The sequence below is a fragment of the Carassius auratus genome, unplaced genomic scaffold (assembly GCF_003368295.1).
Source record: "Carassius auratus strain Wakin unplaced genomic scaffold, ASM336829v1 scaf_tig00215723, whole genome shotgun sequence".
Lineage (NCBI taxonomy): Eukaryota > Metazoa > Chordata > Actinopteri > Cypriniformes > Cyprinidae > Carassius > Carassius auratus.
In genome coordinates, this window is record NW_020528212.1 from 545,941 (window position 1) to 569,249 (window position 23,309).

The 23,309-nt window shown below is 38.5% G+C and overlaps 1 protein-coding gene across 1 annotated transcript in view; it reads right to left on the reverse strand.

Annotated features, from left to right (window-relative positions):
• The window catches only part of LOC113095443 (bromodomain-containing protein 4-like), a 30,288-nt gene extending 12,224 nt beyond the window's left edge, over window positions 1-18,064 (reverse strand). Inside the window, 2 exon segments of the mRNA XM_026260977.1 lie at window positions 2,252-2,621; window positions 17,355-18,064. Of these exon segments, the coding sequence (XP_026116762.1) occupies window positions 2,252-2,621; window positions 17,355-17,455 (471 nt within the window). The 5' untranslated portion in view covers window positions 17,456-18,064.
• Window positions 18,065-23,309: the final 5,245 nt, after the last annotated feature.

Sequence of the window (23,309 nt, forward strand, 5' to 3'; positions counted from 1 at the left end):
AACTCCTAGTACACACTGTCGGTGCGAATGCTACCCTTTAAATGGTACTGGGAAATAATTCGCTCAAAATCATCCCATTTAGTTCTGGAACTAAAGTGGTGCGAAATGCCCTAATGTGCGCATCATCTCCGGGGTTCTTCTGATTGGTTAACTTTTGACATTGATGTGCTGCATGTAAAAAGTGAAATTCTTTAATGAGCGTAATGTTGTGATGAGAATAATGGTCACACACCTAGCATGTTTACAGTCTGTTTACGTTCTGTGGGAACGGCCCCTAAGAGTAGTTTCCCAACAATAAAGTGACAATTAGGGCTGTGCAAAAAATCTAATGCGATTTTCATGCGCATCTCATCAGTAAAGACACTCCTGTAATTAGACGTATATCTCCAGCATGTGCTTTCAGATCAGGGTTGCCAGGTTTTCACAACAAATCCTGCCCAGATGCTTCTCGAAACTAGTCCAAAGCTAGCCCAAATCGCGTTTCCGGGAGGTTCCCCCAAAAAAATGCTTCCCAGGGAATAAAATATACGTTTTTTGACAGGGTTGCCTTGGTAAAATTTGCATTTTCAGCCAGAGAAAGACTTTGAAACAGTCACAGCAACCGGCTGGCCTTGAACTTGGAACTGCTAACGTGTGAGGCCATGGGGCGGGAAAATTACCTCATCAAGTTTTCAAAACACAGACACTCATTCTGGCAAGTCTAATGGCAAACAAAACTAGATAGCATGATATCACATCATTCACATTTGCTGGGCATTGCGATCATGTCTAATGGCACTGCATTTTTCCCCATCTGCCAATATTTAAAACTTAATTTGGATTCGTAAATATAGGTGTGAACTCTTCTCTGCATTTCTCTCTTACACTAGCTTGTTTCCTAATCTAGCTTTCTAACAAACATGCCGTGTACTATCAATATTGTTGGCTCTGTGACGAATTGATTATGCTCCTCTATATTAAGTCGCTTTGGATAAAAGCATCTGCTGAACATATAAATGTAAAAATGTTAAATAATTTGTTGTAACTGTACCAAAAGTAGTTTGCTATGACACTGAAATAGGTAAACCGTTTAACAACATCCAAACTCAAAACTAAGACGGCATGTTAAAATTCACTCCAAAACTTGATTTCAGATGGACTATATATAAATTTTTCATTCATGTACACAGCGTAGTCTGAAAGACATTATACTAGCCATGGTTAATGCGTCTCAACTTCATACTGCATGTATACACAATTATCAGAGTACAACCGACCTCGGTTTTGAGCACAAACTCTGAAAGTGTAATCTTAGGCAGATCCATGAAGGATACGCACACGTGTTTTTTAATTATTGTAAGTATTGCCACGCTTGCAGTTTGGACAATGCCAAAACCAATATATTACTCCTCTTCATATCAATCATTCGATTACATAGTGTCATCTGTACTTAGGCAGACACATTAATCCAAATTAAAGCCACATTAAACCCTACCCCTTCAAATTTTATATCATATTTTTAGCAAGTAAAAAGCCTAAATAATGTGTCCAACTTCTGGCTGTGATCTTGATGTGAAATTATGAAAATTAAGTGTACCTAAGAAATAACTTCTATTGCATGTAAAAAAAAAATTAACAATTCCTGGACTGAAGCAATTTATGTTTACTTGATTATCCAAACATCATTTAAAAAAATCATGTTAGAAAGTGAGCAAAAAATATGATAAAATATAATCAGGCTTTTGAGGAATATTTTTGAGGAATATTCATAAAACTAAGCATTTAAAATCATCTTATCAACACAAATTGTTGATGGATAATAGTGTTTTTGCTCAGTTTGGGACAGTTTTTTCTCTCCTCGAGTTCCATATTCTCCTACATGAGCCATTAAAGCCTGAACGATCAAATATATTGTATATGATATGATCACACATAGCCTATAAAAAAAAAAAAAACATGCAACTTTATTTTTATGTTTTATGTTGACTTAGTTGAAACTAATAAACCATTCCGTTAAAAAGACAATTCTTCTGATCATTATTTTGTATGTCAGGCTTTGCAAAACCCCACAGTAACTGCTTGAGGTAAGCCAATTTACTATTGAGGTTTGTTTGCAAGCAGTTTATGTTGTAACACTCTGTTAACACAGACCATCAAACATCTGCTCTAGCATAACTAGCACCATTTCAGTGGCAAGAAATTGCAGTAAAAATCAGTGCAGCTACACTGTCATGACATGACAGGACTGTGACAGGACGGTTAGTTCACTCACAGGCAGATTCAGTTTAATGGCGTCAACAGGAGAATGGAAAGGCCAAGCGAACTGGTGCTTCCAAAGAGACTTCAGCACCACCTTCAGCAGGTACTGCAGCTGGTTGGTCTGGCGCTTGGGCCGGGAAGGGTTATTGGTTTCTGGGGCATTGGGATTGAAGACAGTAGAGGCCTGGGACGATGGCTGCCCCTGACTGCTGCTGCTCCCCGACATCTGCACTACGTCCAGGCCGTCCCCCATAATGGTGGGGTGGATCGCGGGCAGAGGGACGGGAGGGGGTGGGGCAGGACACCACTCGTTCAGTCTCGAGCCGGGCGCGGGCTCCACAGGGAGAGCACCGCTAATTCCATTGCACTCCTCGCTGGACTCTCTGTGAAGGAAGCAAATCATAATCATTAGCTCTTGAATTTACATCAATGCCATCTGCATCAGATCCATCACTGCAATCATCACTATCATCTCAATTATACTTAACTACCAGCACACATCCTCTCAGCCCCCCAAAACGGCATTATTCAAATGGTTCATGTTTGCTTAAGTAATTGCCCGTGGATTCTCTAACTATCCCCTGATGCGGTCTGAATCAATGACATTTTCCATGAGATTCATACTGGGTTTTGGACTGCGGTTTTTACTCTGTGACACGTCCAAGAAGGTGCAGTCTAGCCAGCTGTGGAACAAGCATTGCTGTGTGTACATTATAAAAAATTAGTAAGAGAAAGATGCCGCTTATTTCACGGAGTTTGCTTTTATAGAATATTAATGTAACCAATAGGAGCTTGAACAAGTAACCTGAGCCTGAACTTTTTTCTGGGGGCAGGGCAGCACATGCAAAGCATGCAATGACTGCGGCAACTTTAACATTTGAAAGTATACTATGGCGAAGTTATTGCTTTCTTTATTCGAACTGATTTTCTTTTTCATGAATGAAAATTAAAGCTCTGTCATACACTTGGAAAATTATGAGCTATATCACCACTTATCGACACTAGGGGTGTGACAATACACTTAGTTCAGCAGGTGAGACAAATTCTTGGTTCACCATATTGTGAACATTTTTGATTATTTAATGAAATTTTCAAATTACGTATTTTTTATTACAAATAGTAAAACAGTGCAGTTGTATTAAGAAGTATTTTAACTAATATAGGGCTGTAACTAATTATTTTGGTAATCAAGTAATCTACTGAATATTTTGACAACAGAGTAATCTGATATTTTTTAGTAACACAAACAGATCTAAGTGAAAACCAGGCTTTAGTATGACTATTTATATATAAACTAACGATGATGCAATAATAATTGGCTTAAATAAAATATTATAACCAAGTAATTACAGGATTGTATTGAACATAACCAACTTAAGTAGCCTACATTATGTATTAAAACAAATACCTTCAGAGGGCACCAATGGCCTGATGACGTTTTACTTTACAGCGTGATTAAATTGTTTAAATCCATTACATTTTAATATATGGCCACGTGCAGAAACATTTATTTTGAAATCGCTATGTACAATACATGGCATATTTAGATGTATGTTGATGTCCTCGAGTGTTGGCAAAGGTTTATAAATGATTTACATTACAAATCTAGTGAGATAATGCACACTGTTTTACCAGATGACGTTAAGCAATTCAAATTCACAGCGTATACAGAGGAAGACCCCTTTAACACATACAGTACTGGTAAATTACCGTTAAGATAGCATTAATAGATCATGCGTGAATAATCCTGGTGAATTTGATCGTGGTAATCATATCATTCTTATGAAGATGGCATGATTACGCTGAGCTGTTTTCAAAGCTCGGCTGCTTTATAATTAGTTTTCTTTGGACATATGGGCTAGATAGGCATCTTTGGCCACTGTGCCACGCAGCTTCTTGCCGCACTTCTCCATTCATCAGGGCTGCGAATCAGTAAGCCCCTCCCCTGGAACACAGATGAGCCAATGGCAGTCAAGTATCAGTTTCATTGGGAGCAGAACTTGGACATCTGTAGTTTTCAGCGCCATAGAGAAACATTGGATGATCCAAAGCTTGCATCGTATTTATGGTGTTTATGCTTTAAAAATGGAAAAAACAATGTTCCTCTGGTACGTGTAAAAGTGATTACAGGTATCCTGAGAGGATATGCAATGGAATTGATTTTATTCTATTTCTTAGACCCAAACAATATACACACTCTATTTATTTAAAAATCTTTTATATATCCCTCCATGGCATATTTAAGCCTTACTTGAATGGTGGTCCTCCTGTGTCCAATATTTATCAAAAAGATATAGGGACATGGTTTTCACACTGATTAAAAGACATGTTTAATTCGATGTGCCATTTGATATAGCTTTGCCATATGACATCTTTACCTAGTTCAAAAATTTTAATTGCTTGAACAATTTCGTATAATATATATATATATATATATATATTTTGTTTTTTTTTTTTGTTTTTTTACATAACCAACAATACAGTGTCTTAAACCAGAAGTAACGAGAATTTCTTCCATATTTTGATGTGCATCCAAGTAAAGGAAAAAAGAAAAGGTAGGCACTTGCATGGTTGTGTGCATTGGTTGTTAAACGGATGTGAACAAGAACTTGCAGTCAATTGTAAGAAAGGGGCAGAGTTTAAACCAACTAAATGATTGGAGAGGTCCGGTACATTTAATCAGAAAGTCTTTTCACTGGAAGACGGAGTCATTACTTCAAAATTACAAGGTCAAAAAAATGCACAGATAAATCAATCAATAACACGCATTTAGAAACTAGATAGGAAGAGGTTTAATTTTATGCTGACTAGAACACTGAAACCTGAATACTTGATTCTGCTGATACCCAAAAATCCCTGTGCTTATTTGTTCTATGACTTGTCATTTGTTTTTTAATTCTTTTTAAAATAAAAATGTAAAGACTAATAATTCTACCAGTTAGCAGCTACCAGAATTCCATGAAAAACTGAAATGTTTCCATAACTGAAAAATACTTGGTTACATTTTCAAAGGCATTTAAAAAAAAAATTATTTGAATATCTATAGTGACACAGTTTTCTGGCACTGGTATCATCTACTGAAACTGACAAAAACAAAACAACCTTTTGCTTTACACAGCTTTCAAATTTGCATCAGGTGATTTCCAATAAAGAAAAGCATTCTTACAGAAAACAAGCCCCATGGCTTAGAATGGGTTGGCTCGTAGTGACTCGTAATTTGCTTTGGTAAGGTGATCAGATAAATGTGCTTGAGTAAATGAAAAACAGAGAGAGAGAGAGGAAAAAGAGAAGAGAGACGGAGCGCACAGCAGTGTCAGCTCATCAACACGACGTGACTAGGTGACCTCACACACCAATTGAAGCCCCATCACAGAGAAGTGTAGGAGAGTACAGCTGGTGTGGAGCTCAGCAAACCAAACACATATCCTGCACCTCCAAAATCAATTCTTGTTCCTCAGCCAGTTGTTTTTCGATTGAAGCATGTTAAAGGTCAGCCTGGTAATTGATACCAAAGGAGGCCCAAATGTCTTCGTCTCTCTAGTAATCACACCCCCACCACTACTACCACTGTCTGGGTAATCTGGCAATCCCCACACCTACACTTCCTGCAAATGAAACCTCATGTCGCCTCATGCTTCTGTCGAGAGCCTAGCATTTAATCTTTCTCCAAGAGAAACCTGTAAACAACGGTAATGCAGTAGCACTTCTACTGAAAGTATTACTTTGATGAGTTAACTGAAAAACGCTTCAAGTTTAGACGGTTGTAAATAATCAGAATGGGAACTTTCAGAGCAGAGTCTCTGTGCTTAAAGAAATTAGAAAAGGCATCAGAGGAACGTGTTATGACATCTGATGAAGTGTGCAGACAGGCTTCTACTCCCCGGCAGCATGTATCTCACAGTCACACAAGTGCTGTAGTGACTCACTGGCACAGTCCCCCTGTCTCCTGTCAAGTCTTCATAAAACATGATACACCAGAATGCATTCAGCCAGGATGAGTCCACCGCCATTCTTGAATTATTCAGAATGACTGAGAGGGGGGAAAAAACAAACAAAATTCACCTTGCAAAAATAATCTGAATTTGCTTCAGCAGTGTGAAACAAAATGAACCCAGTTTCTGTCAAAGCATCCTCCAGTGTGCTTTTCCTGCAGTCAAATTAGCATTTACAGCTGCTGGTCAAACAATAAAAAAAGGAACTGAACTTGTGTCAAGTCATTTAATATACACAAGCTTTGGCTGTAGTAACAACAACAGTGTTATAATGATTTTACAGCACAACAGCTGCCAAGTGTCCTGCACCAGGCCCACAGCAAAGCCTCTCACTGACACTTCATTTCACTTCTATTTTAGCTTCTTGTTACAACATTCAATCATGATATTAGGCCAATCTTTGGGTTTCAATCATGAAACCTGTGTAGAACAAAGTAGTAGTTGTTCATAAAACTCCATTCAACAGTTTAAACAAGAATGGTTTTAAAAACTATTTATACACATTGGTCATGCTTGTTTCATGACGCATGCCCTTTGACTAATAATGTGGGTACAAATAAAATGTGATTAATTTCTCAGTGGTACAGCAGAGCATTACTTCAGCTCAACTATTAGTGAAACAAGATCAGGGGTTCAGTTCCAAGGGGGAAACACAAGCTAATAATAAAAAAAATTAATTAAAACCTTCTGCCAAATGAATAAAAATGTCCACAATAAAATGCAGCAGTTTACAAAAGGAATAGCATAAGCCATTTCCAACACAAACGCTAAAATTTAAATGTCTGTACAACAGGAAAATGAAGAACTTGCACTGAAAAAAGGAACCACTGAACTGTTGTTTAGTAACAATTAATTAAAATGAAAATTCCCAAAACGATATAAAAACTGTATTTTTAGAGAAAGTAATGTAATAAATTATATAAACAAATGTCCTTATCTTTTTGTCATACTTGAGATCTACTTGTACTACTACAATAACAAGTATTAAACAAAGATTAAAAAAATAAATCCACAGTGGCTGGGGGAAAATGGGGACCTTTTTTTTCCTGCTGGAATCAGCAGCTGTAGAAGTTTAGAAAATTCCAACGTTAGAATAGAAATGTATAGAGGTAGCAGCATTCTTTTGAAACAACACCAATGTCTACAGTAACTTCCTAAACTGCAAAAAACAACAAAAAAACTTAAATACAGGTTTAAAAAAACGTATATAAAAAATGATGTGTGCGTGTGATGCGATCTGGGATGTTTTCAGGAAATTCAGAAAATTGACTATGTAAATTGTGTGTCAAAATTAGGGTTTCATTCAATTATTATTCTATAATATCTTGGCAAAATTCACTTGTTTAGTGCAGAAAAATAGCGATTCACTGCAGCAAGCAAAGTCTCTCTTGCCGCGGGCGGTGCTTTCTTAGAACACCACAAAAACAGTTAACTTATCCAAATAAACCATGTAACATATAATAAAGGTGTATCAATGCACATTTCCTAGCAGTAAGTGCCCTAAACTATGTTATAATGGACAGACAGACAGCAATCCTTAAGTAGAAGTGAAAATGAAACCAGTCACTTTAAACCCTTTTTTCTAAATATTCCATTCTGGAAAATCATAGCTGTCAGCCAGATACAGATAGCCATAACTTTCCAAGCTATGGACAAAATGAAAAAAGTTTTGGAAAAGGGCTCGAACTCAGCTTTCATATGGTTTCTGTCTCTGGAGATCTCAGGATGTGGGAGTTCAGCTCAGAGTTAACTTCACTGTTCCAATCAGCTCTGTAATGGGGGACATCATGTCCAGGTTGTAGACAAAGAGCACAGGAATAATCTTCAACCTAAAGCCACGAGCACACTCACACAAGCAGAGCTAAAAATACCCCCAACTATGAAGGAAATGCAACCAAAACAGGGTGTGCTGGGGCTGAACAGAATTACCCCGAAGGTTCACTGACACGACACATTCCACTTCTTTTCCCGAGTCTAAAAGTATCTGTAAACACACAAAGCAGTTGTTTATGTCTGACTAACAGCATTCCTGATGACTCACCTAGTGACGACAGAAACAGTGGTCACAGGACCATTTTATCAACCCTAGGGCTCAGACACAGAGAAAGAGGGAAATGACGATCTGCCAGCGTGACTAGCCAGGAAAGAGCGCCAAACTGTCTGTTACCAGTAAATGCTCACTCACACACCGTTCCAGGGTAACATTTAGGGCCTACCTAAAAATCAAGTTAAAACTCATATAGATGAATATACGTCACACAAAGCTGACCTAATTACACTACTCTTATACAATCATTTTAAAACACTGTTCTTGTACTTTCAGCTCACCAGAAAATTCTGAAGAAAATGCATCACTGTTTACGGTTTCGTCATGCGCATTTTGTTAGTAAATCCGGTTCTGTATTGAGCAGTAACGCCTGTTTCACACATATTCCATCTGAGTGTGCATGCATTGTGTATTTTCTTTGCGCTCATGTTAACGGATTAAAGCGTTCATACTGCACGCGGTTGCGGTCCGTCAGGGCATTCCAGGAACGGTGCAGCAAACGTTTATGTACCCAGTCTATTTTTACTGTGCTGCATGTGCTCAATTAAAGTGACAGTGCATTGTTCACTGTAAAAATGACCATGGATCGACACGGAAATGCAGTAATTTCCCAATAAATGGATACAATTAAAGCATACCGTGTTTCAGTCAACACTTGGCTTTTTGGCTAGGTTTAAAACAAGAAAAAGTGCACGTTTAGATAAACAAGGATAACATAATATATGCATTTTTATGGAGGCAGAAAAATTAAGTTCTTTAAGACCCGTGGGATTGCTTGTAATAAAGATTTAAATGCAAAAGGCAGGAGAGTCAACAAGAAAAGTGTGCTAAATATGTCGAATTCTGTCGATTTCAATTCCACTTTAAATTAATCGTGCAGTCCTGTTGTTTACACAAAAACATCAAGCAACAAATCAGCATATTAGAATGATTTCTGAATGATCGTGTAACACTGAATACTGGAGTAATGATGCTAAAAATTAAACTATATTTGAAAATATATTTAAATAGAAAATTTGAGATTTTACAATATAACGTGAAAGAGCCCAATTCAGCACCCATGGTGTTCAACAGCAGTCTACTAATAACTGCTGACAGTTAATATGCCTCCAGTTGCTAATATTTCTTTCATCAAACAGCATAGGCTGTTGGCACTTGTTTGTTTACAGTAGAGAGACAATAGATAATACTATATCAAACACTGGGTTTCCTGAAATCTGTGCTGCAATTAAATACGACTGATGCATCACAAATGCTGTTGATAGAGCTTAACTAGAAATCACCCAGAAGTTTCCTCTAAAGCCCAAGAGGTCTCTTGAATTCACCTAACTATCAGGGCTGTCGTAGTAAAGGAAATTCCCTTGCGGTAATTTTGAGTGGCTCAATAGCGCAGTTTAGTAATATCGCCATATATATGTGTGTGTGTGTAAAACGATATAGCGAAATCATATCCAGAAACCAAAGAAACCGAAACCAAATAGCGTTGAAACCGGAAGAGAGGTAAACAGAAGAGAATGACAAAATAATTTACATAACAGAACATATACCTGACAATAATATTCCTAGGCTATTGTTTAGCCTATACGTATAACAGTTCGTTCTGATCCTCGAATCTGACTAGTCAAGAGACTTTCTATTGATATTTCCACCTGTGCATTCTAGACGAGCTGTCAGTCAGTCTTTAAACCGTTCACTCAACTACGTTCAAAAACACTGGTTCATTAAAAGAGAGATGTAATAAAACGCGCTGTTTAAATCATTTTACCTTTGGGCGCCATGTTAGAAGGCTCAGCTAACCAACAATGTGTCGATGCCAAGACAGATATTTGGCTTTCCTTGGACTACCCATTTGCACAAATATATATGACTTGCAAGTAATAACACACGATCAGTTCATCCCTCTCTCATTCGCTGTCTGTTTAGGCTTGTGTAGTGCAAATCTACAGAGCCTCTGTACAAATTAGCATGATACACATTATGTTATCATTACTAACTTATTTAATATTCAGTAAACATGCACAAAAAAAAATTAAAACGAGAAGGTCATAACCCTATGCAAAAAAAAAAAAAAAACGGTTGCTGCGGTTCTTGTTTTCATTTGCGGTTTGCTCATTAACAGCAAGGTATTGTGATATTGTGGTTCCCGCGACAGCCCTACTAACTATATACCATGCTTAAGGGTTTGATACGGATGAGCTACCAAACTGAACAAACACATCAGGACATCACACACAAATGAGAGACAAAACACACGCCAACTGTCTTGTACCAGCAACACACAAATGAGCTGTTGTGACTGCAGTGAAAGTGGACTGATCACACACAAAGGCTATGCAGAAAACACACAAGAAATCCTGGAAGAGCTCGCACTTAAGTGACAGACTGGAGCTGGGAGCACTACATGACCCCACCATGAGTTTACTCCAGCTGGTGCAGCACGCACACATGCACACAGATGGCCAATAACCATCAAATCTGTGTGGTGCAGTAACGTTCATTCAATACGCTTATAAAGATCAACAGCCAAATAATTCATTCAAACACAATAGGGGTTTTTTCCATAAACAAACCGCTTCATTAACAACTCAACCGTTGTTATCCAGCTGTTCGAGGCACATTTTACTTGAAGACGCTCTGCAGAGGTTTGGAATAAGAGTCAGACTATTAGACTATTATTATCAATTGACAACTCTGCGTGTGCATCACTTTGAAGAAATGTGAATAAACTCCTTGAGTTAGACCAATGTAAGTCAGGCTCTGAACTTTCCCCTTTTAATAAACAAAGGAAAACTTCCTCTGGTGTAAAAATCCCCTCAGCAGTGCTAGTTTCAGTCTAATTTATTACATGCGTTACTCCTCCATACAAACAAATGGGATCTCGTTATTATATAATTTCCCTACTCTAGTGTTTATAGGCTACGAGTTACTTCAAGGGATAGTTCACCAAAAAATCAAAATTCTGTCATTAATTATTTTGCCAAACCTGTAAGACCTTTGTTCATCTTCTTAACACAAATGAAAATATTTTTGATGCATTCCTAGAGCTCTCTGACCTTCCCATAGACCGCAAAAATAATAAATTCACATGGTACCAAACCAAACAGATTAGACTATCTGCTAATATTACACAAGATAAAAAAATAAAGGTGCTAGCTAAAAACTTTATCAAACAGAGATTATCAAAAAGATGACAATGAATCACACTTAATAATTTAATGCATACAGCGCGGACTATAAGTTTGGACATAACTAGATCCTGGCTGACACCCATCCTGACTGTTTCCAAGACTCTGAGAAAAGCTTTTAAAGGCCTGTGAACAACAAACAGCACAAACAGTAAGATACATTTGTAGTTTAATACATATGTAGTCAAAGAAGACCTCCGAATTGACCCTTTACAGAAGAAAACATTCACTGGACTTTTCAAAAACCTTTATAAAGAAATCTCATAGATCTTTTCAATATACTTTTAAAATTAAATTAACAGATTACATTGTGAAACTAAAGAACTAAACTACATGGGGGAAAGTGTTAATCATTTCCGATAGTTAAACAAGTTTACACAGAGCAGGTTAAAACATCTGTTAATTGGCTACAGTACTGAACTGTGGCATGAACAGAAGCTTTTGACCCAACATCAGTACAAGTATTTGCTGCAGCCTTAATTATAATCATTACAAAGTGTCCTAACCAGGCCGGACACAACTGGATTCCTGAACACTGAAATGCAGTGCAACGTGACAGTCACAAATCACAGTCAATCAGAACACTGTGTGCACGAGTTCACTGTTTGCACACAGTCACATGGTGCACTGCACAGTGTAAACCACATACCTTGAGACAACGTGCTTTTTTTTTGTTTTTTTAATGGTGCAAATAGCTTCGAGGGAATTCTCAAATATTACTGAACTCTACACTTCCACAAACCACAGTACTGTGTCTAAAATTGTGCAAATAAATAAGATTCACAAGCTTGTTCTAGTCTGGATATTCTCAATAGTACAAGTCAAAATTGGGAATACCGTGATTCAGATTGTGGACTGTAATTGTGTGTTTTAAGATTATTATACCCATAAATCAAAAGAATTTCTATCTACGTGGTATAAGACGGAGCTTGTAATTAATAAGTAATTATACACAGGTTGTACAATTTACATTCTTTATCCTGTTTAATACCGGATTAAACATAAACAAACACATCTATGAAACCCAAGAAAACAAGCACAATCTCAATTGATATAGTGACCATGAGTCAGATTCTGAGAACTAAAATTAGGAACAAATCCTGATCATAACCTGTAATGAGCAATATGGGCAAATTATGATTGGTATTAAATGGTCAAACTTTTCTGACCACTTCAGAGTCATCTGAAGTTATGCATGCAGATGTTGAATGAGCGATTACACAATTGAAAAGTCATATCACTGACAGCATGTGTACAGCTGAACAATGTCAGTGCTTCATATTTGCAGTAAAATTTAGAAAAATGATTCCTTACTAGCGCCTGTATCAAAAACCAATGCACGTACATCTGAAAGAAAATGTCAATGACCATTGGTCAGAGCCACAAAAGCCTACCCTATGGACAGGGTAGTTAAGATGTGATGGATCGCTAAAATGTATGAATGGCTGGCAGAAAATCTTGCTTGTGTACATGTGATGTGTGGTGGATAAACAATGCAATGCACCTAAATCCATTATGAGACCTTAATACAGTGAAATAGACTATTTAATAGAAGTTGTTACTTGGCTAAAAGCTTGATTTTCCATTATATGGTTGACTGTCACACAAGAGACAAGGAGGCTGAATGTTATAAAAATGACAGTACAGCCGTGGGATTAAACCTGTCTGAAAACAACAACTGCCTTTCATATCACTTACCAGCTAAACAAATCTCATTAGGGCTGCACAACTAATTGAATCAAAAATGTATAAAATGTTTCAAGTCTACGATCTGGTTTCCATATAAAAATTGCATTGGGAATGCTAAACATTCATTTTCCTCATTCCAAACATTTTGGCAGCTTTAAGTTATTACACAAATGCCCCTTTGCAATGTCACACGAACGTGAATAAATTACATTATTGAAAATAATGAATTTCTCTTGCACACTATCAGTAGAGCATGAAAAATCCCTGACCTGAGACCAAAAGGCACTGGGTCTCAATTACTAATAATTGTGTGGATTATTCATACTTATCATATCAGGAGATATCAAGAAAAAATGTCCATCTTATTCACAACACGTGCGTGTGCACATGAATTTACTCTTAACCTCATTCTAATTTTAATGAATTTTGAGCGTTACAAATAACCCACAGAGTGCCTGAGGTTAGCAATCTGCATAAAACGCTTCCAAACTAGGGCTGTGTGATATTGAAGAAAAATGCAATATACGATACCTTGTATAAAAAATGTAAAACATTTTTAAAAGCGATATATATATATATATATATATATATATATATATATATATATAAAATATATATATATATATATATATATATATATATATATATATATATATATATATATAAAATATATATATATATATATATATATATATATATATATATGAAATATATAAATATATGAAAAATCTATTTAAATTATATTTTCATTGAAAAAGAATCACTACAAATTCTGCAAAAAACCAGCAGTTTTATCAGTCCATAAAAAGTAGTCACAAATTCTTTCTCAGCTGACTGCGTTTACGAGAATGATCGTCAAGACAGGTACTATTGACAATTCTGTGTATGTGTCTGTTCAAACATAAGGAGGAGATGCAAAAGACGAATCAAGTCTGTGTTCGCGCTCTAACTGAAACACGTCTCTCTGTGTTTATGTGTGGGTGTGCGCGCACTTTGCACGTGTGTGGCAGAACTGAAGAGACACTGTGCGAGATGCGGCTTGTGCGCGCACCTCAGGTGTGAGTCAGACAAGAAGAGACAGCAGAGTTGTTTTCTGCAACTTACTGAACTTAACTTTTTAACATCAAGCATTCCTCTGCTATATGTGTCGATCTTAAACATTGACCTTTTGCAACATTCTGATTTACGTAGCCCTTTATTGAAAGGTTTCAGATATTGCACGCCATCGCGATATGCATATCGCAATAATTACTTTTGCGATATATCACCCATCCCCTGTAATCTTTAGCAAGCTGTATATAAGTGTAACCTAACAGCTTAAGCTACAATGCACCTTTTCAAACCAAATGTAAAATTCTTCAATGCTATCTTAACACATTTATAAGGCCACCCAGAGTGACTGTGTGTGGGTGGTATTAGGTGTTCCTACATTTCTTTGCAACTTCACAATAGATTTTAGTGTGAAAATTTTTAATGAATGATAATTTGTGTAAACATTCATGCACTTTAGTTTAGCCTCAATTTCAATCAACTTATTCCATCAAACCCTAACATCCATGACCACTAAAAGGCTAGATGAAATGAGAAGCTTCGAAATTCTCAGAATCTATGCTTTATTTTACAATATTAATGTAAACTTTGTGTTTAATTGCTTTTGAGAATTGGCATGCAAGATTCAAGCAAATGGTACAGATAGTTATTATATAACTCTACAAAGCAGTGGCTTGTCAGTAACATCCAACACTATCAAAAGTCTGATTTTGTTTGAATTATACGTAAAAGAAAATATTTCCAGTACAGGCCCGGTGAAAACCCACACCCACTAATAGAAGCAATAAATGCACCAATATAACCTTCCAGGGCTTTACCTTTGGACAACTTAGCAGTGACGTTAAAACGGTCAATTAGTAAGGGCACACTGGGTTGTAAAACTCCTCAATGCTCTAGGCTCTGCTCAAAGTTATTTACTATTCTTGAGAAGAATGACTAAAAGCTCATGTTTCAGCCTAACTTTAATAATTGCACAAGTGCAACAGGCGTTACGGTGTTTTAAAGACTTGAAATAGCACAGAAAACAGGTTGGCTGCTGTACTAATAAGAATGTGAACTTTATGAACCTTCCCGACCCAGGGCACTAAACTTCCTGCCCCAAATGCCCAGGGAAATAAAAGCTGGCCTCTGAACTGGACACAGATCACTATGTACCACTATGGAATGTGTGCGAGGGAGGAAGCGGCTCTGGTTACTACGAACATGAGCACACGCACACACACACACACACCAGGAAATCTGGTTCTACAGGCAGGCCAAACCTAACTGTGACACACGAAAGGGAGGGTGTAAAAACCGACAGCAAACAAAATGTCTGCATCCCTAACGAAAGTAAACAATTAATCATTTATGCTTACTGGGAGTTTCTCAGGGCAGAAAGCTCAAGGCTCCCAGTCGAGTCTAAGTACAGGACCGGGACAGCAGGTTTATTTGCTTGAAAGCATATGCATAAATAATAAATGAAACTATACAGAGTCGGTTGCTCAGGCCAAGAGTCCCACCTCCCTCATCCATCTCTCCTCTCCTCTTTCACAGTCCAGTCTCGCCACCGCTCCTCCTGGGAGCTGTTCTTCTCTACATCTCAGCCTTCATGGTCCCTTCAGCTGCCAGCAGAAAGGAGTAAAACCATCTAACTTCACAGTTGTGTTTGTGAAACGGCTCCTGAAGTGGAGGGGACTAATCTGTACAAACATCAGTGTGACTCCACAGGAACCTCCGTCAAACAAAACAGAGGTGATTTGAACATTTGCCACGGCGTGTTGTTTGTTCTAGCGCTTTGATCAGTGACCTAAAATGACTCCGAACGGGGTCTAACAAACGTCTATTGGAGAATGGAGCCAGGAGCGCACTGGCACACGGTAAGCATGTGCGCAATGTGACTGGAGAACTTTTTTTCCGACTGCAACTGTTCCACATGCCTCACACGACTCCAGCTACAGGGTGGGAATGTCCAGCTTGCATGTGACACACATTCACAAGCCTCAAGACTGTTAGTTATGCACAGAGGTTGAATATTTCAGAATAAACTACATGTGATTTTTTTTAGTTGTCTGTTTTATCTTCTGAATCGTGAGAGAACCACAATCTCTCTAAACCCCCCAATCCCCCCCAAAAATATCACGCAGCTCTATTTTGCACACAAACAGCTCTTTAAAAAAAAAAAAAAAAAAAAAAAAAAAAAAGGAGTCCTGTTTTTATGTAGCCTGGTGATTTTTGTTCATGGGATTCAGCTGCATCTAAATGTTTTGCAAAAAGAGACCGAATAAATGTGCTTGATATCTTTTTTTTTAATTCCATTGGAATCGAAACTGAGAATCTAACTGAAATTTATCAAATTCAAACGATACCCAACCCTAGCGTATAGTCTTTGTAAATCACTGAAATGCAACATTAGGACAGTTAACTAATGCTAGATGGTTCATTTAAAGACTATAAAGTGAGTCATTGGGTGAACTGCTTTTCTAGGTACACCTGAAGGACTTTGTCTGGTTGAACAAGCAAAGGACAGAAGGAAGTCTATTCTAAGAACAGCACAGAAGAGAGCAAACAAACAAGGACAAACTTCCTAAGAGAAAAAGAGAGAATATTGTATATGTTATCCACTGAAAAGTCATTTTTTTCCAGATATCTTTCAGTGTTCAGTAAAGTCTGAAAGTAAGGTCACATCATTTACATTTGCGTATTTGCAGCAAGTCTGACTTTACCATTCACTGAAGCTGCTAAATCATAGCCGGCTGAACTCTCTCCTTCTGCCACAACAAATACACCACCTCCCTTTTCCTTGGAAAACCCACCCCCTCCCTCTGCTCGCTCACACACCCCCTCTCTCCCAACGGGAGGCTGCCTATTCGGGGCTTTTAGCTTTCTTACCAACAATGGTACCCTTTAAAAATACTATTTTGAGGGAAATCTGGGGAAGGCTCTCAGAGAAGGACACATTTTTCTGACCTGACGAAGTGAAAATGTAAAATCGTTCTAGTAAATCAAAACAACAGACTCTAACACTGAACCTGAATATCTACTAAGTTCAATCGAGATCAAACTACAAGCTAGCAATCAACAAAAAGAGACACACCACAAGCAAACGACACCGGTGATTCACTGTGTAATGTTCCAGAAAAGCAACTTCACAGAAAAGCTTATCAGTTTTACCTTTTAACAGGGACGGAGCAATGGGCAATTTTTTCCAAAAGGGCATCCAGTGTCTGAAAATCCAGCAAATCATTGGACTTGGAATGCATTTTGTAATCCATTTATGAGTTCCTCTCGGCGCAAAAGCAAAACAGAAAGGGAACTAAAAAGGCAAGAAAAGTTCGTCACTCTTTCCCAAAACACAGCGACTTCTCGCTCTCGAATCTCCAGTTCTGACGTACGTTTCCTAAAATCCACTGAGCCAAATACATGTTAATCCATAGTTAGTCCACCATAGTCCTGAGAGGAAGGTTTCGTGGTTCCTGAGAAGTCTCTAATCGGAGTCTTGCTCGTGACAGAGAGAGGCGCAGAGGCCTGAGACCGGCTGGATCTGTTAGCTCTGTGCGCCGGTCGGCTCTCTACCCCTTCCCCCCGTCGAAAGCACAACGGCCCAGTTAACACAGGCACTTCGCCCCATTGTGTGTCCTCCCGAGGACTCGCTCGCGCAAACCGCTTCCAGCGGGGTGCCAGAAAGTGGGAGGGAGGAAGAATGAGCGAAGACTGCTCCGGAAAAACCCAAAAGGCCCACTTTCTTTCTCTCGCTCGTTCGTAGAGAGCAGCGTGCTCTTACTCAACAGTGAAAATGGCTCTGGCGCTTCCTCATTGAGAAGAGGCTCTACCCACACACCCCTCCCTCGCCTCTCCGGCGTTTGCTCGTTCTCTAACCCCTCCCTTCTCTTTCCCCATCAACAGCTTGAGCACTCTCCACCCTCCTGCTCTCTCTCCCTCTCGCTCTCTTCCTGCATGTCTCTTCTCAACACACACACACACACACACACACCTTCAGCTCCCCACCCCCTTCCTCCCTCCGTTTCACCTTCCCCCACTCATTCTTTTCAGAACAATCTCCTGTGTGCCTCCCCCACTACACAGAGGGCCGCCTTATCTGCTGTCTCTCCACATGCTGCACACATTCACACGTCTAGACCGCACCGGCACAAAAAAAAAAAACAAGCCATAGTGGGGCTGCCCTCCGTGCCAAACCAAATAGATGCTTGAGACTCTCTTTGGACGGGAAGGTTTACAAATGAAGAGGAGTAGATGGAAACCGTGAATGAGTGAGTGGACACACGGGTGAATTAGAGGACAAAACAGGGATACACCTGCATAAAACACATGGGAGATTGACGCAAAACTCCTTGGACACCCTTTGCTTAGTTGTGAGAGGGTGTTGATTTCAGTAGCGTTATCTGTGGGAGGATTTTTTCCATGTGTTCACCAAGGTAACGTCACAAAACTCACAAACTTTGATACACACAGGCTCAAGTTTGGTGTGGAAATTATGAGCATTTGTTTTACATCAGGGCTCTTCGTGTTGAGTCTGAAGTGGGGTGGTTTCAGCCAGCATGGCTTATTACAGGGTTAGTTCACCCAAAACGCAAACGGTGTCATCACTCATCCTCATGCTTTTCCAAACATCCGTCCGTCCTCAGATCTAAATGATGACTTCTTCCGTTGAACATGGAAAAGCACCGTAAAAGTAGTCCACATGACTCATGTGTTATAATACAAGTCGCCAGTAGCCATACAGAAGAAGTCATTTCTCACTTAAAATCTTTTCCCCCCTCCACAGCTCTCATTTGCACTCGCTGTTGAGGTCACTGAAGTCTAATCTTGGAAGTGTGAAAATTATATTTGAAAACAGTTTCAGAGAGCTACAACTTTTTACAACCGGTTTGTCTCACAAAGCTTTTGTCAGCAACACTTTAAAATAAGGTTTCATTTGTTAACATTAGTTAACTACATCAGTAAAGAATCACAAATTAACAACACTTATACAGCAATTATTAATCTTGTCATGAAAATATTCACATTTACCGAATTTAATACATTAAACATTTTTTATACATTTAAAAAACAAAATCTAATAACATTAGTGCACTATGGACTAACAATTAGCAATTAAATTTTTACTATGCTGTCAAATTGGTTAATCATGATTAATCACATCCAAAATAAAGTGTACCGTGTATATTTATATGTATATATACAAATTTATTCAACAAATATACATAATGTATAGTTTTTTAGATGTAAATAATTATTAAATTGTATACATGTATGATTGTGTGTAGTCATATATACACAGATATAAATATACACCAGGTACACACACACACACACACACACAATGTAAACAAATTAGATGGCACTCATTTTTACGATTATCTTGATGGTTCTACAGACGATCTTATCAAGATTTTCCTGTGGTGTGTTGAGAGTGATCGAATCTGCTCGCAAGAAGGTCAACATGTTGAATATTTATGATCAGAAATCCTGTTGTGTGGGGGTGAACACGCACACTCTGTAGATTGTCACATGGAACGAAATTATTCCCAATTAGAAAGTGAGCTGACAGTAGACAAACATTACTCACCTCCAGCTCGCGCTCTAATTAGGGATGCATCAAACTGATACTCCGTATCGGCTCAGAAACTGGCATTTTCTGCCAGATCAGGTACGGGTTAGAGGAGACCGTTTTTATCTCCCCATTAAATAATGTTGTTTCACTAAATGTTTAGATTTTATCAAATTATTGTGCATAGGGCTATGACCGTATGGGAGTTTTTTTCTTACTGCGGTGAAGCAGCAGTAATTGTTATTTTAGTCACCTTTTCCAGAATCAAATTAGTTTTTACATTTTGCTGTCAACACAAAAGGAAAAATATCACAGAGAAAAAAGAAAAAAAGGTTGTACAATTTTTTTTGCCTATTTGTTATTTTTATTGGTCTTGTCAAAATACAAAATTTGTTTAACATCTTGTCATTTACAGTAGGAAAAGTGTCGCAAAAGAAAGAAAACTATATTTTATACATTACATTACAATTATTTAAAAAATATGAACAAAACCTTTAGCTTTAGCTGAGAAGAGTTTGCCTGACGTGTGTTTCTTAGCAGTAAACCGACCATTTTCCAGTCCAAGTTGAAAGTGAATCCACACTTTTCTTTGCCATACTTAAGGGCCGTTCACATATCGTTTATTTTGCATGCTCAAGTTCGTTATTTCCAATGTAGGTGCGCGGTATGCGCGCTCAGAATGGAAGCGACGCAGTCGCGTCGCGCATGCGTACGACGCGGTTGTTTTTTTCCAGGCGCGTCTGCACCACATCGAGTTAAAAACATCAACTTTTTTAGAATGCCACAAGAGCGGGTCATGTGACAAGAATTAACCAATCAGCTTCATCCTTTACCATTACAACGTTGAAAGCTCAGCTGATCATAGCTGTATATGGATTGCTATTTTTAAATAAATTCAGTAGCAGAGCTACTGCAAGCAATTTATAGTGCTGCAAATCCATTTATCCTTTCCTGAAATTTCTGCATCTTCATGGAGAGAACAGGTTAGCGCTTTGGAAAACGGGAGAAACGGCACGCCTAGCGTTTTCCACGCATTTTAGGCGCAATATGTGAACGGCCCTGTCACTCATCGACAGCCTGTCTGTTCTGTCTGAGGGCCGTATATTTACCACCGATTAGTCTGCTCCGAGGACTGTTATGCACATGCTGCACACAGAATGACCCTGCAAATAAAATAGATGACGCAGAAAGCACTGGTCCATGCGTGCAGAACAGTTCTGAACGCGGGCAGTACATGTGGTCGATAATAGTGAGTTAAGCGCAGATGGACTGTTAAGTAAATGATACCAATTTTAATTTATGGGTGAACTATCCCTTTAAGCACAGAATTACACATCAATGTTTGTGTGACAGAGTGGGACGACCTTTCATTCCCCTAAAAGACCTGCTGTCTACATCGACTGTCTCCTCCCACGATGGCATCAGCCCACCATCTGTCCACACACACCTCATCATCATCATCATCATCATCATCATCATCATGACTCAGGCTAATTTCCTCCCATCCTCCCGCCTTCTCTGCCACTTTTACCTCACTCTCTTTTACTTTCAGTTTAGGACCACCCAGTTACAAACACCAACAGCCAGCACACAGAGGAGGGGAAAATGTTGGAAGAGAGAGAGAGAGAGAGGAACAGAAGAGCAATGATTTGTTAGCTGCTGTAAGTGGCAAAAGGGCATGGATTGAAAAAAGATCGCCATTTTTGTCCAACAGAGGAACTACTATTTCAGAATAGATGCCCAAGATAAAAAAAAAATGTTTAAAGTAAAATCAATGCTAAAACCTAAAACTAAAAGCTTTTTTTTAAATAAAAGACAAATAAATGTATATTTATATATATATATATATGCCCCAATGTAATAAACTTGCTCTATGCATTCTTAAATTTTCGTTAATTTACGTTCATATAGGCTTAATGAAAAATGAAAAATATGAAGATAAAAGCAAAAAATGTATCTTCTTATTTCATTTCATATTTCAACTTGGAAATTGCTCACAGGGACTGTAGAACATTTATACATGCAAATTATTCTTCAGCATACAAAACAAAAATTTGCTGTGGCCTAAAGACCTGAATAACAGGCTGCACGTTCATCCCTCAAAGCCTCGCTGGCACCAAATTAAATACGGTTTCTCCTCTAAGGTCCATGTAGATTTGATTCGGTCTCATTAAAGGGCACTTGTAAACAATCATTCCAACCCAAAAGGGAGACAGATTTACATTAGAAGCTAACAAGCAATTATCACGTATTGAGTGCCAGTGAAAATAAAAGTGGGCGTCGTGCTGGGCCATGTGAGAGTGACACATCTCTATAGAGATGAGGTCACAACAGCAGATGAACAGATGTGACGTGGAAAATCCCGTGTGAGATCATCCACCTCTTTATAAACCCAAACCTTCACCGCTCAGACACAGAAACAAAAACAGTTATCCTCTATGCCATTTGTTTGCTTTTATTCATAGGTTTAGCACAGAAAGGGAAGGTAATAAGACAGGTTCAAATTGCAGCATGAGCTAAGCTCAACATTATACTACATGAATTAAACCACTGTGCCACAGTTCCAACCACCTTAAGTCTTTAAGCGCTAATTACCAGTGCTTGCTAAAGCAAACATCATTACTCATACTTACGGTTAAGGGGTTCAAATTCGAATCCCTGTTTGTACCACAGACATGAATAGCATCTGAAATCACATGCACTGAGGAGAGAACTGGCATATTAAAGCGCTCTGAACTCACTTTTCACCTGGATAACACTACTATTCACTATGATGCAAAGTTTTGAACTTGTGTTTTTAAAAGAAGTATTTTATGCTCACCAAGACTGCATTTATTTGATCAAAACTACAGTAATATTGTGAAACATTTACAATAAGTGATTATTTGAATATATAATTTATTCCTGTGATGCAAAGCTGAATTTTCAGCATAATTACACCAGTATTCAGTGTCACGTGATCCTTCGGAAATCATTTTAAACATGCTGATTTGCTGCTCAAGAAACATTCAGTATCAATGCTGAAAATAGTTGTGCACATTTGTATAAAAAATATTTTAAAAAGTCAAGTTTTCAAGATATTTCTCATGAGGACCTTTGGCCCATATAAGTAAACCAAGACTTGTACACAGAGTGCTTCCTGTCCGCCAGAGGGGACAGGAACTCTAACCTTTGACCTCAACAGCTCACATTCCAGGTAAACCTCTATCCAGGCCTGACCGTCTGCACTCACTTTTACTGCCCCATCACTGGACTCCGTTGCTCCTTTAAGTGTGTGTACATGAGATCTGTGTCTCATCAGGCCGTGTATATATGGCTGGGGGAAGTACTCCGCAGCAGCGTGCCAGAACCTGGCCAAACCGTGGCAATCGCTCCACCCGGAGAGCACATGCCTTCCCAGACACCGCCAGAGACAATACAGCAGCTGCCCGAGTGACAAAGCACAACTCTGAGAGGCTGGGACGACCCTCACCAGCATTTGGTGGCGCTGTGTGTGTGTGTGTGAGAGAGAGATCCTGCATTCAAACATAGATGGGTTTGGGGGAGAAAGAGGAGAT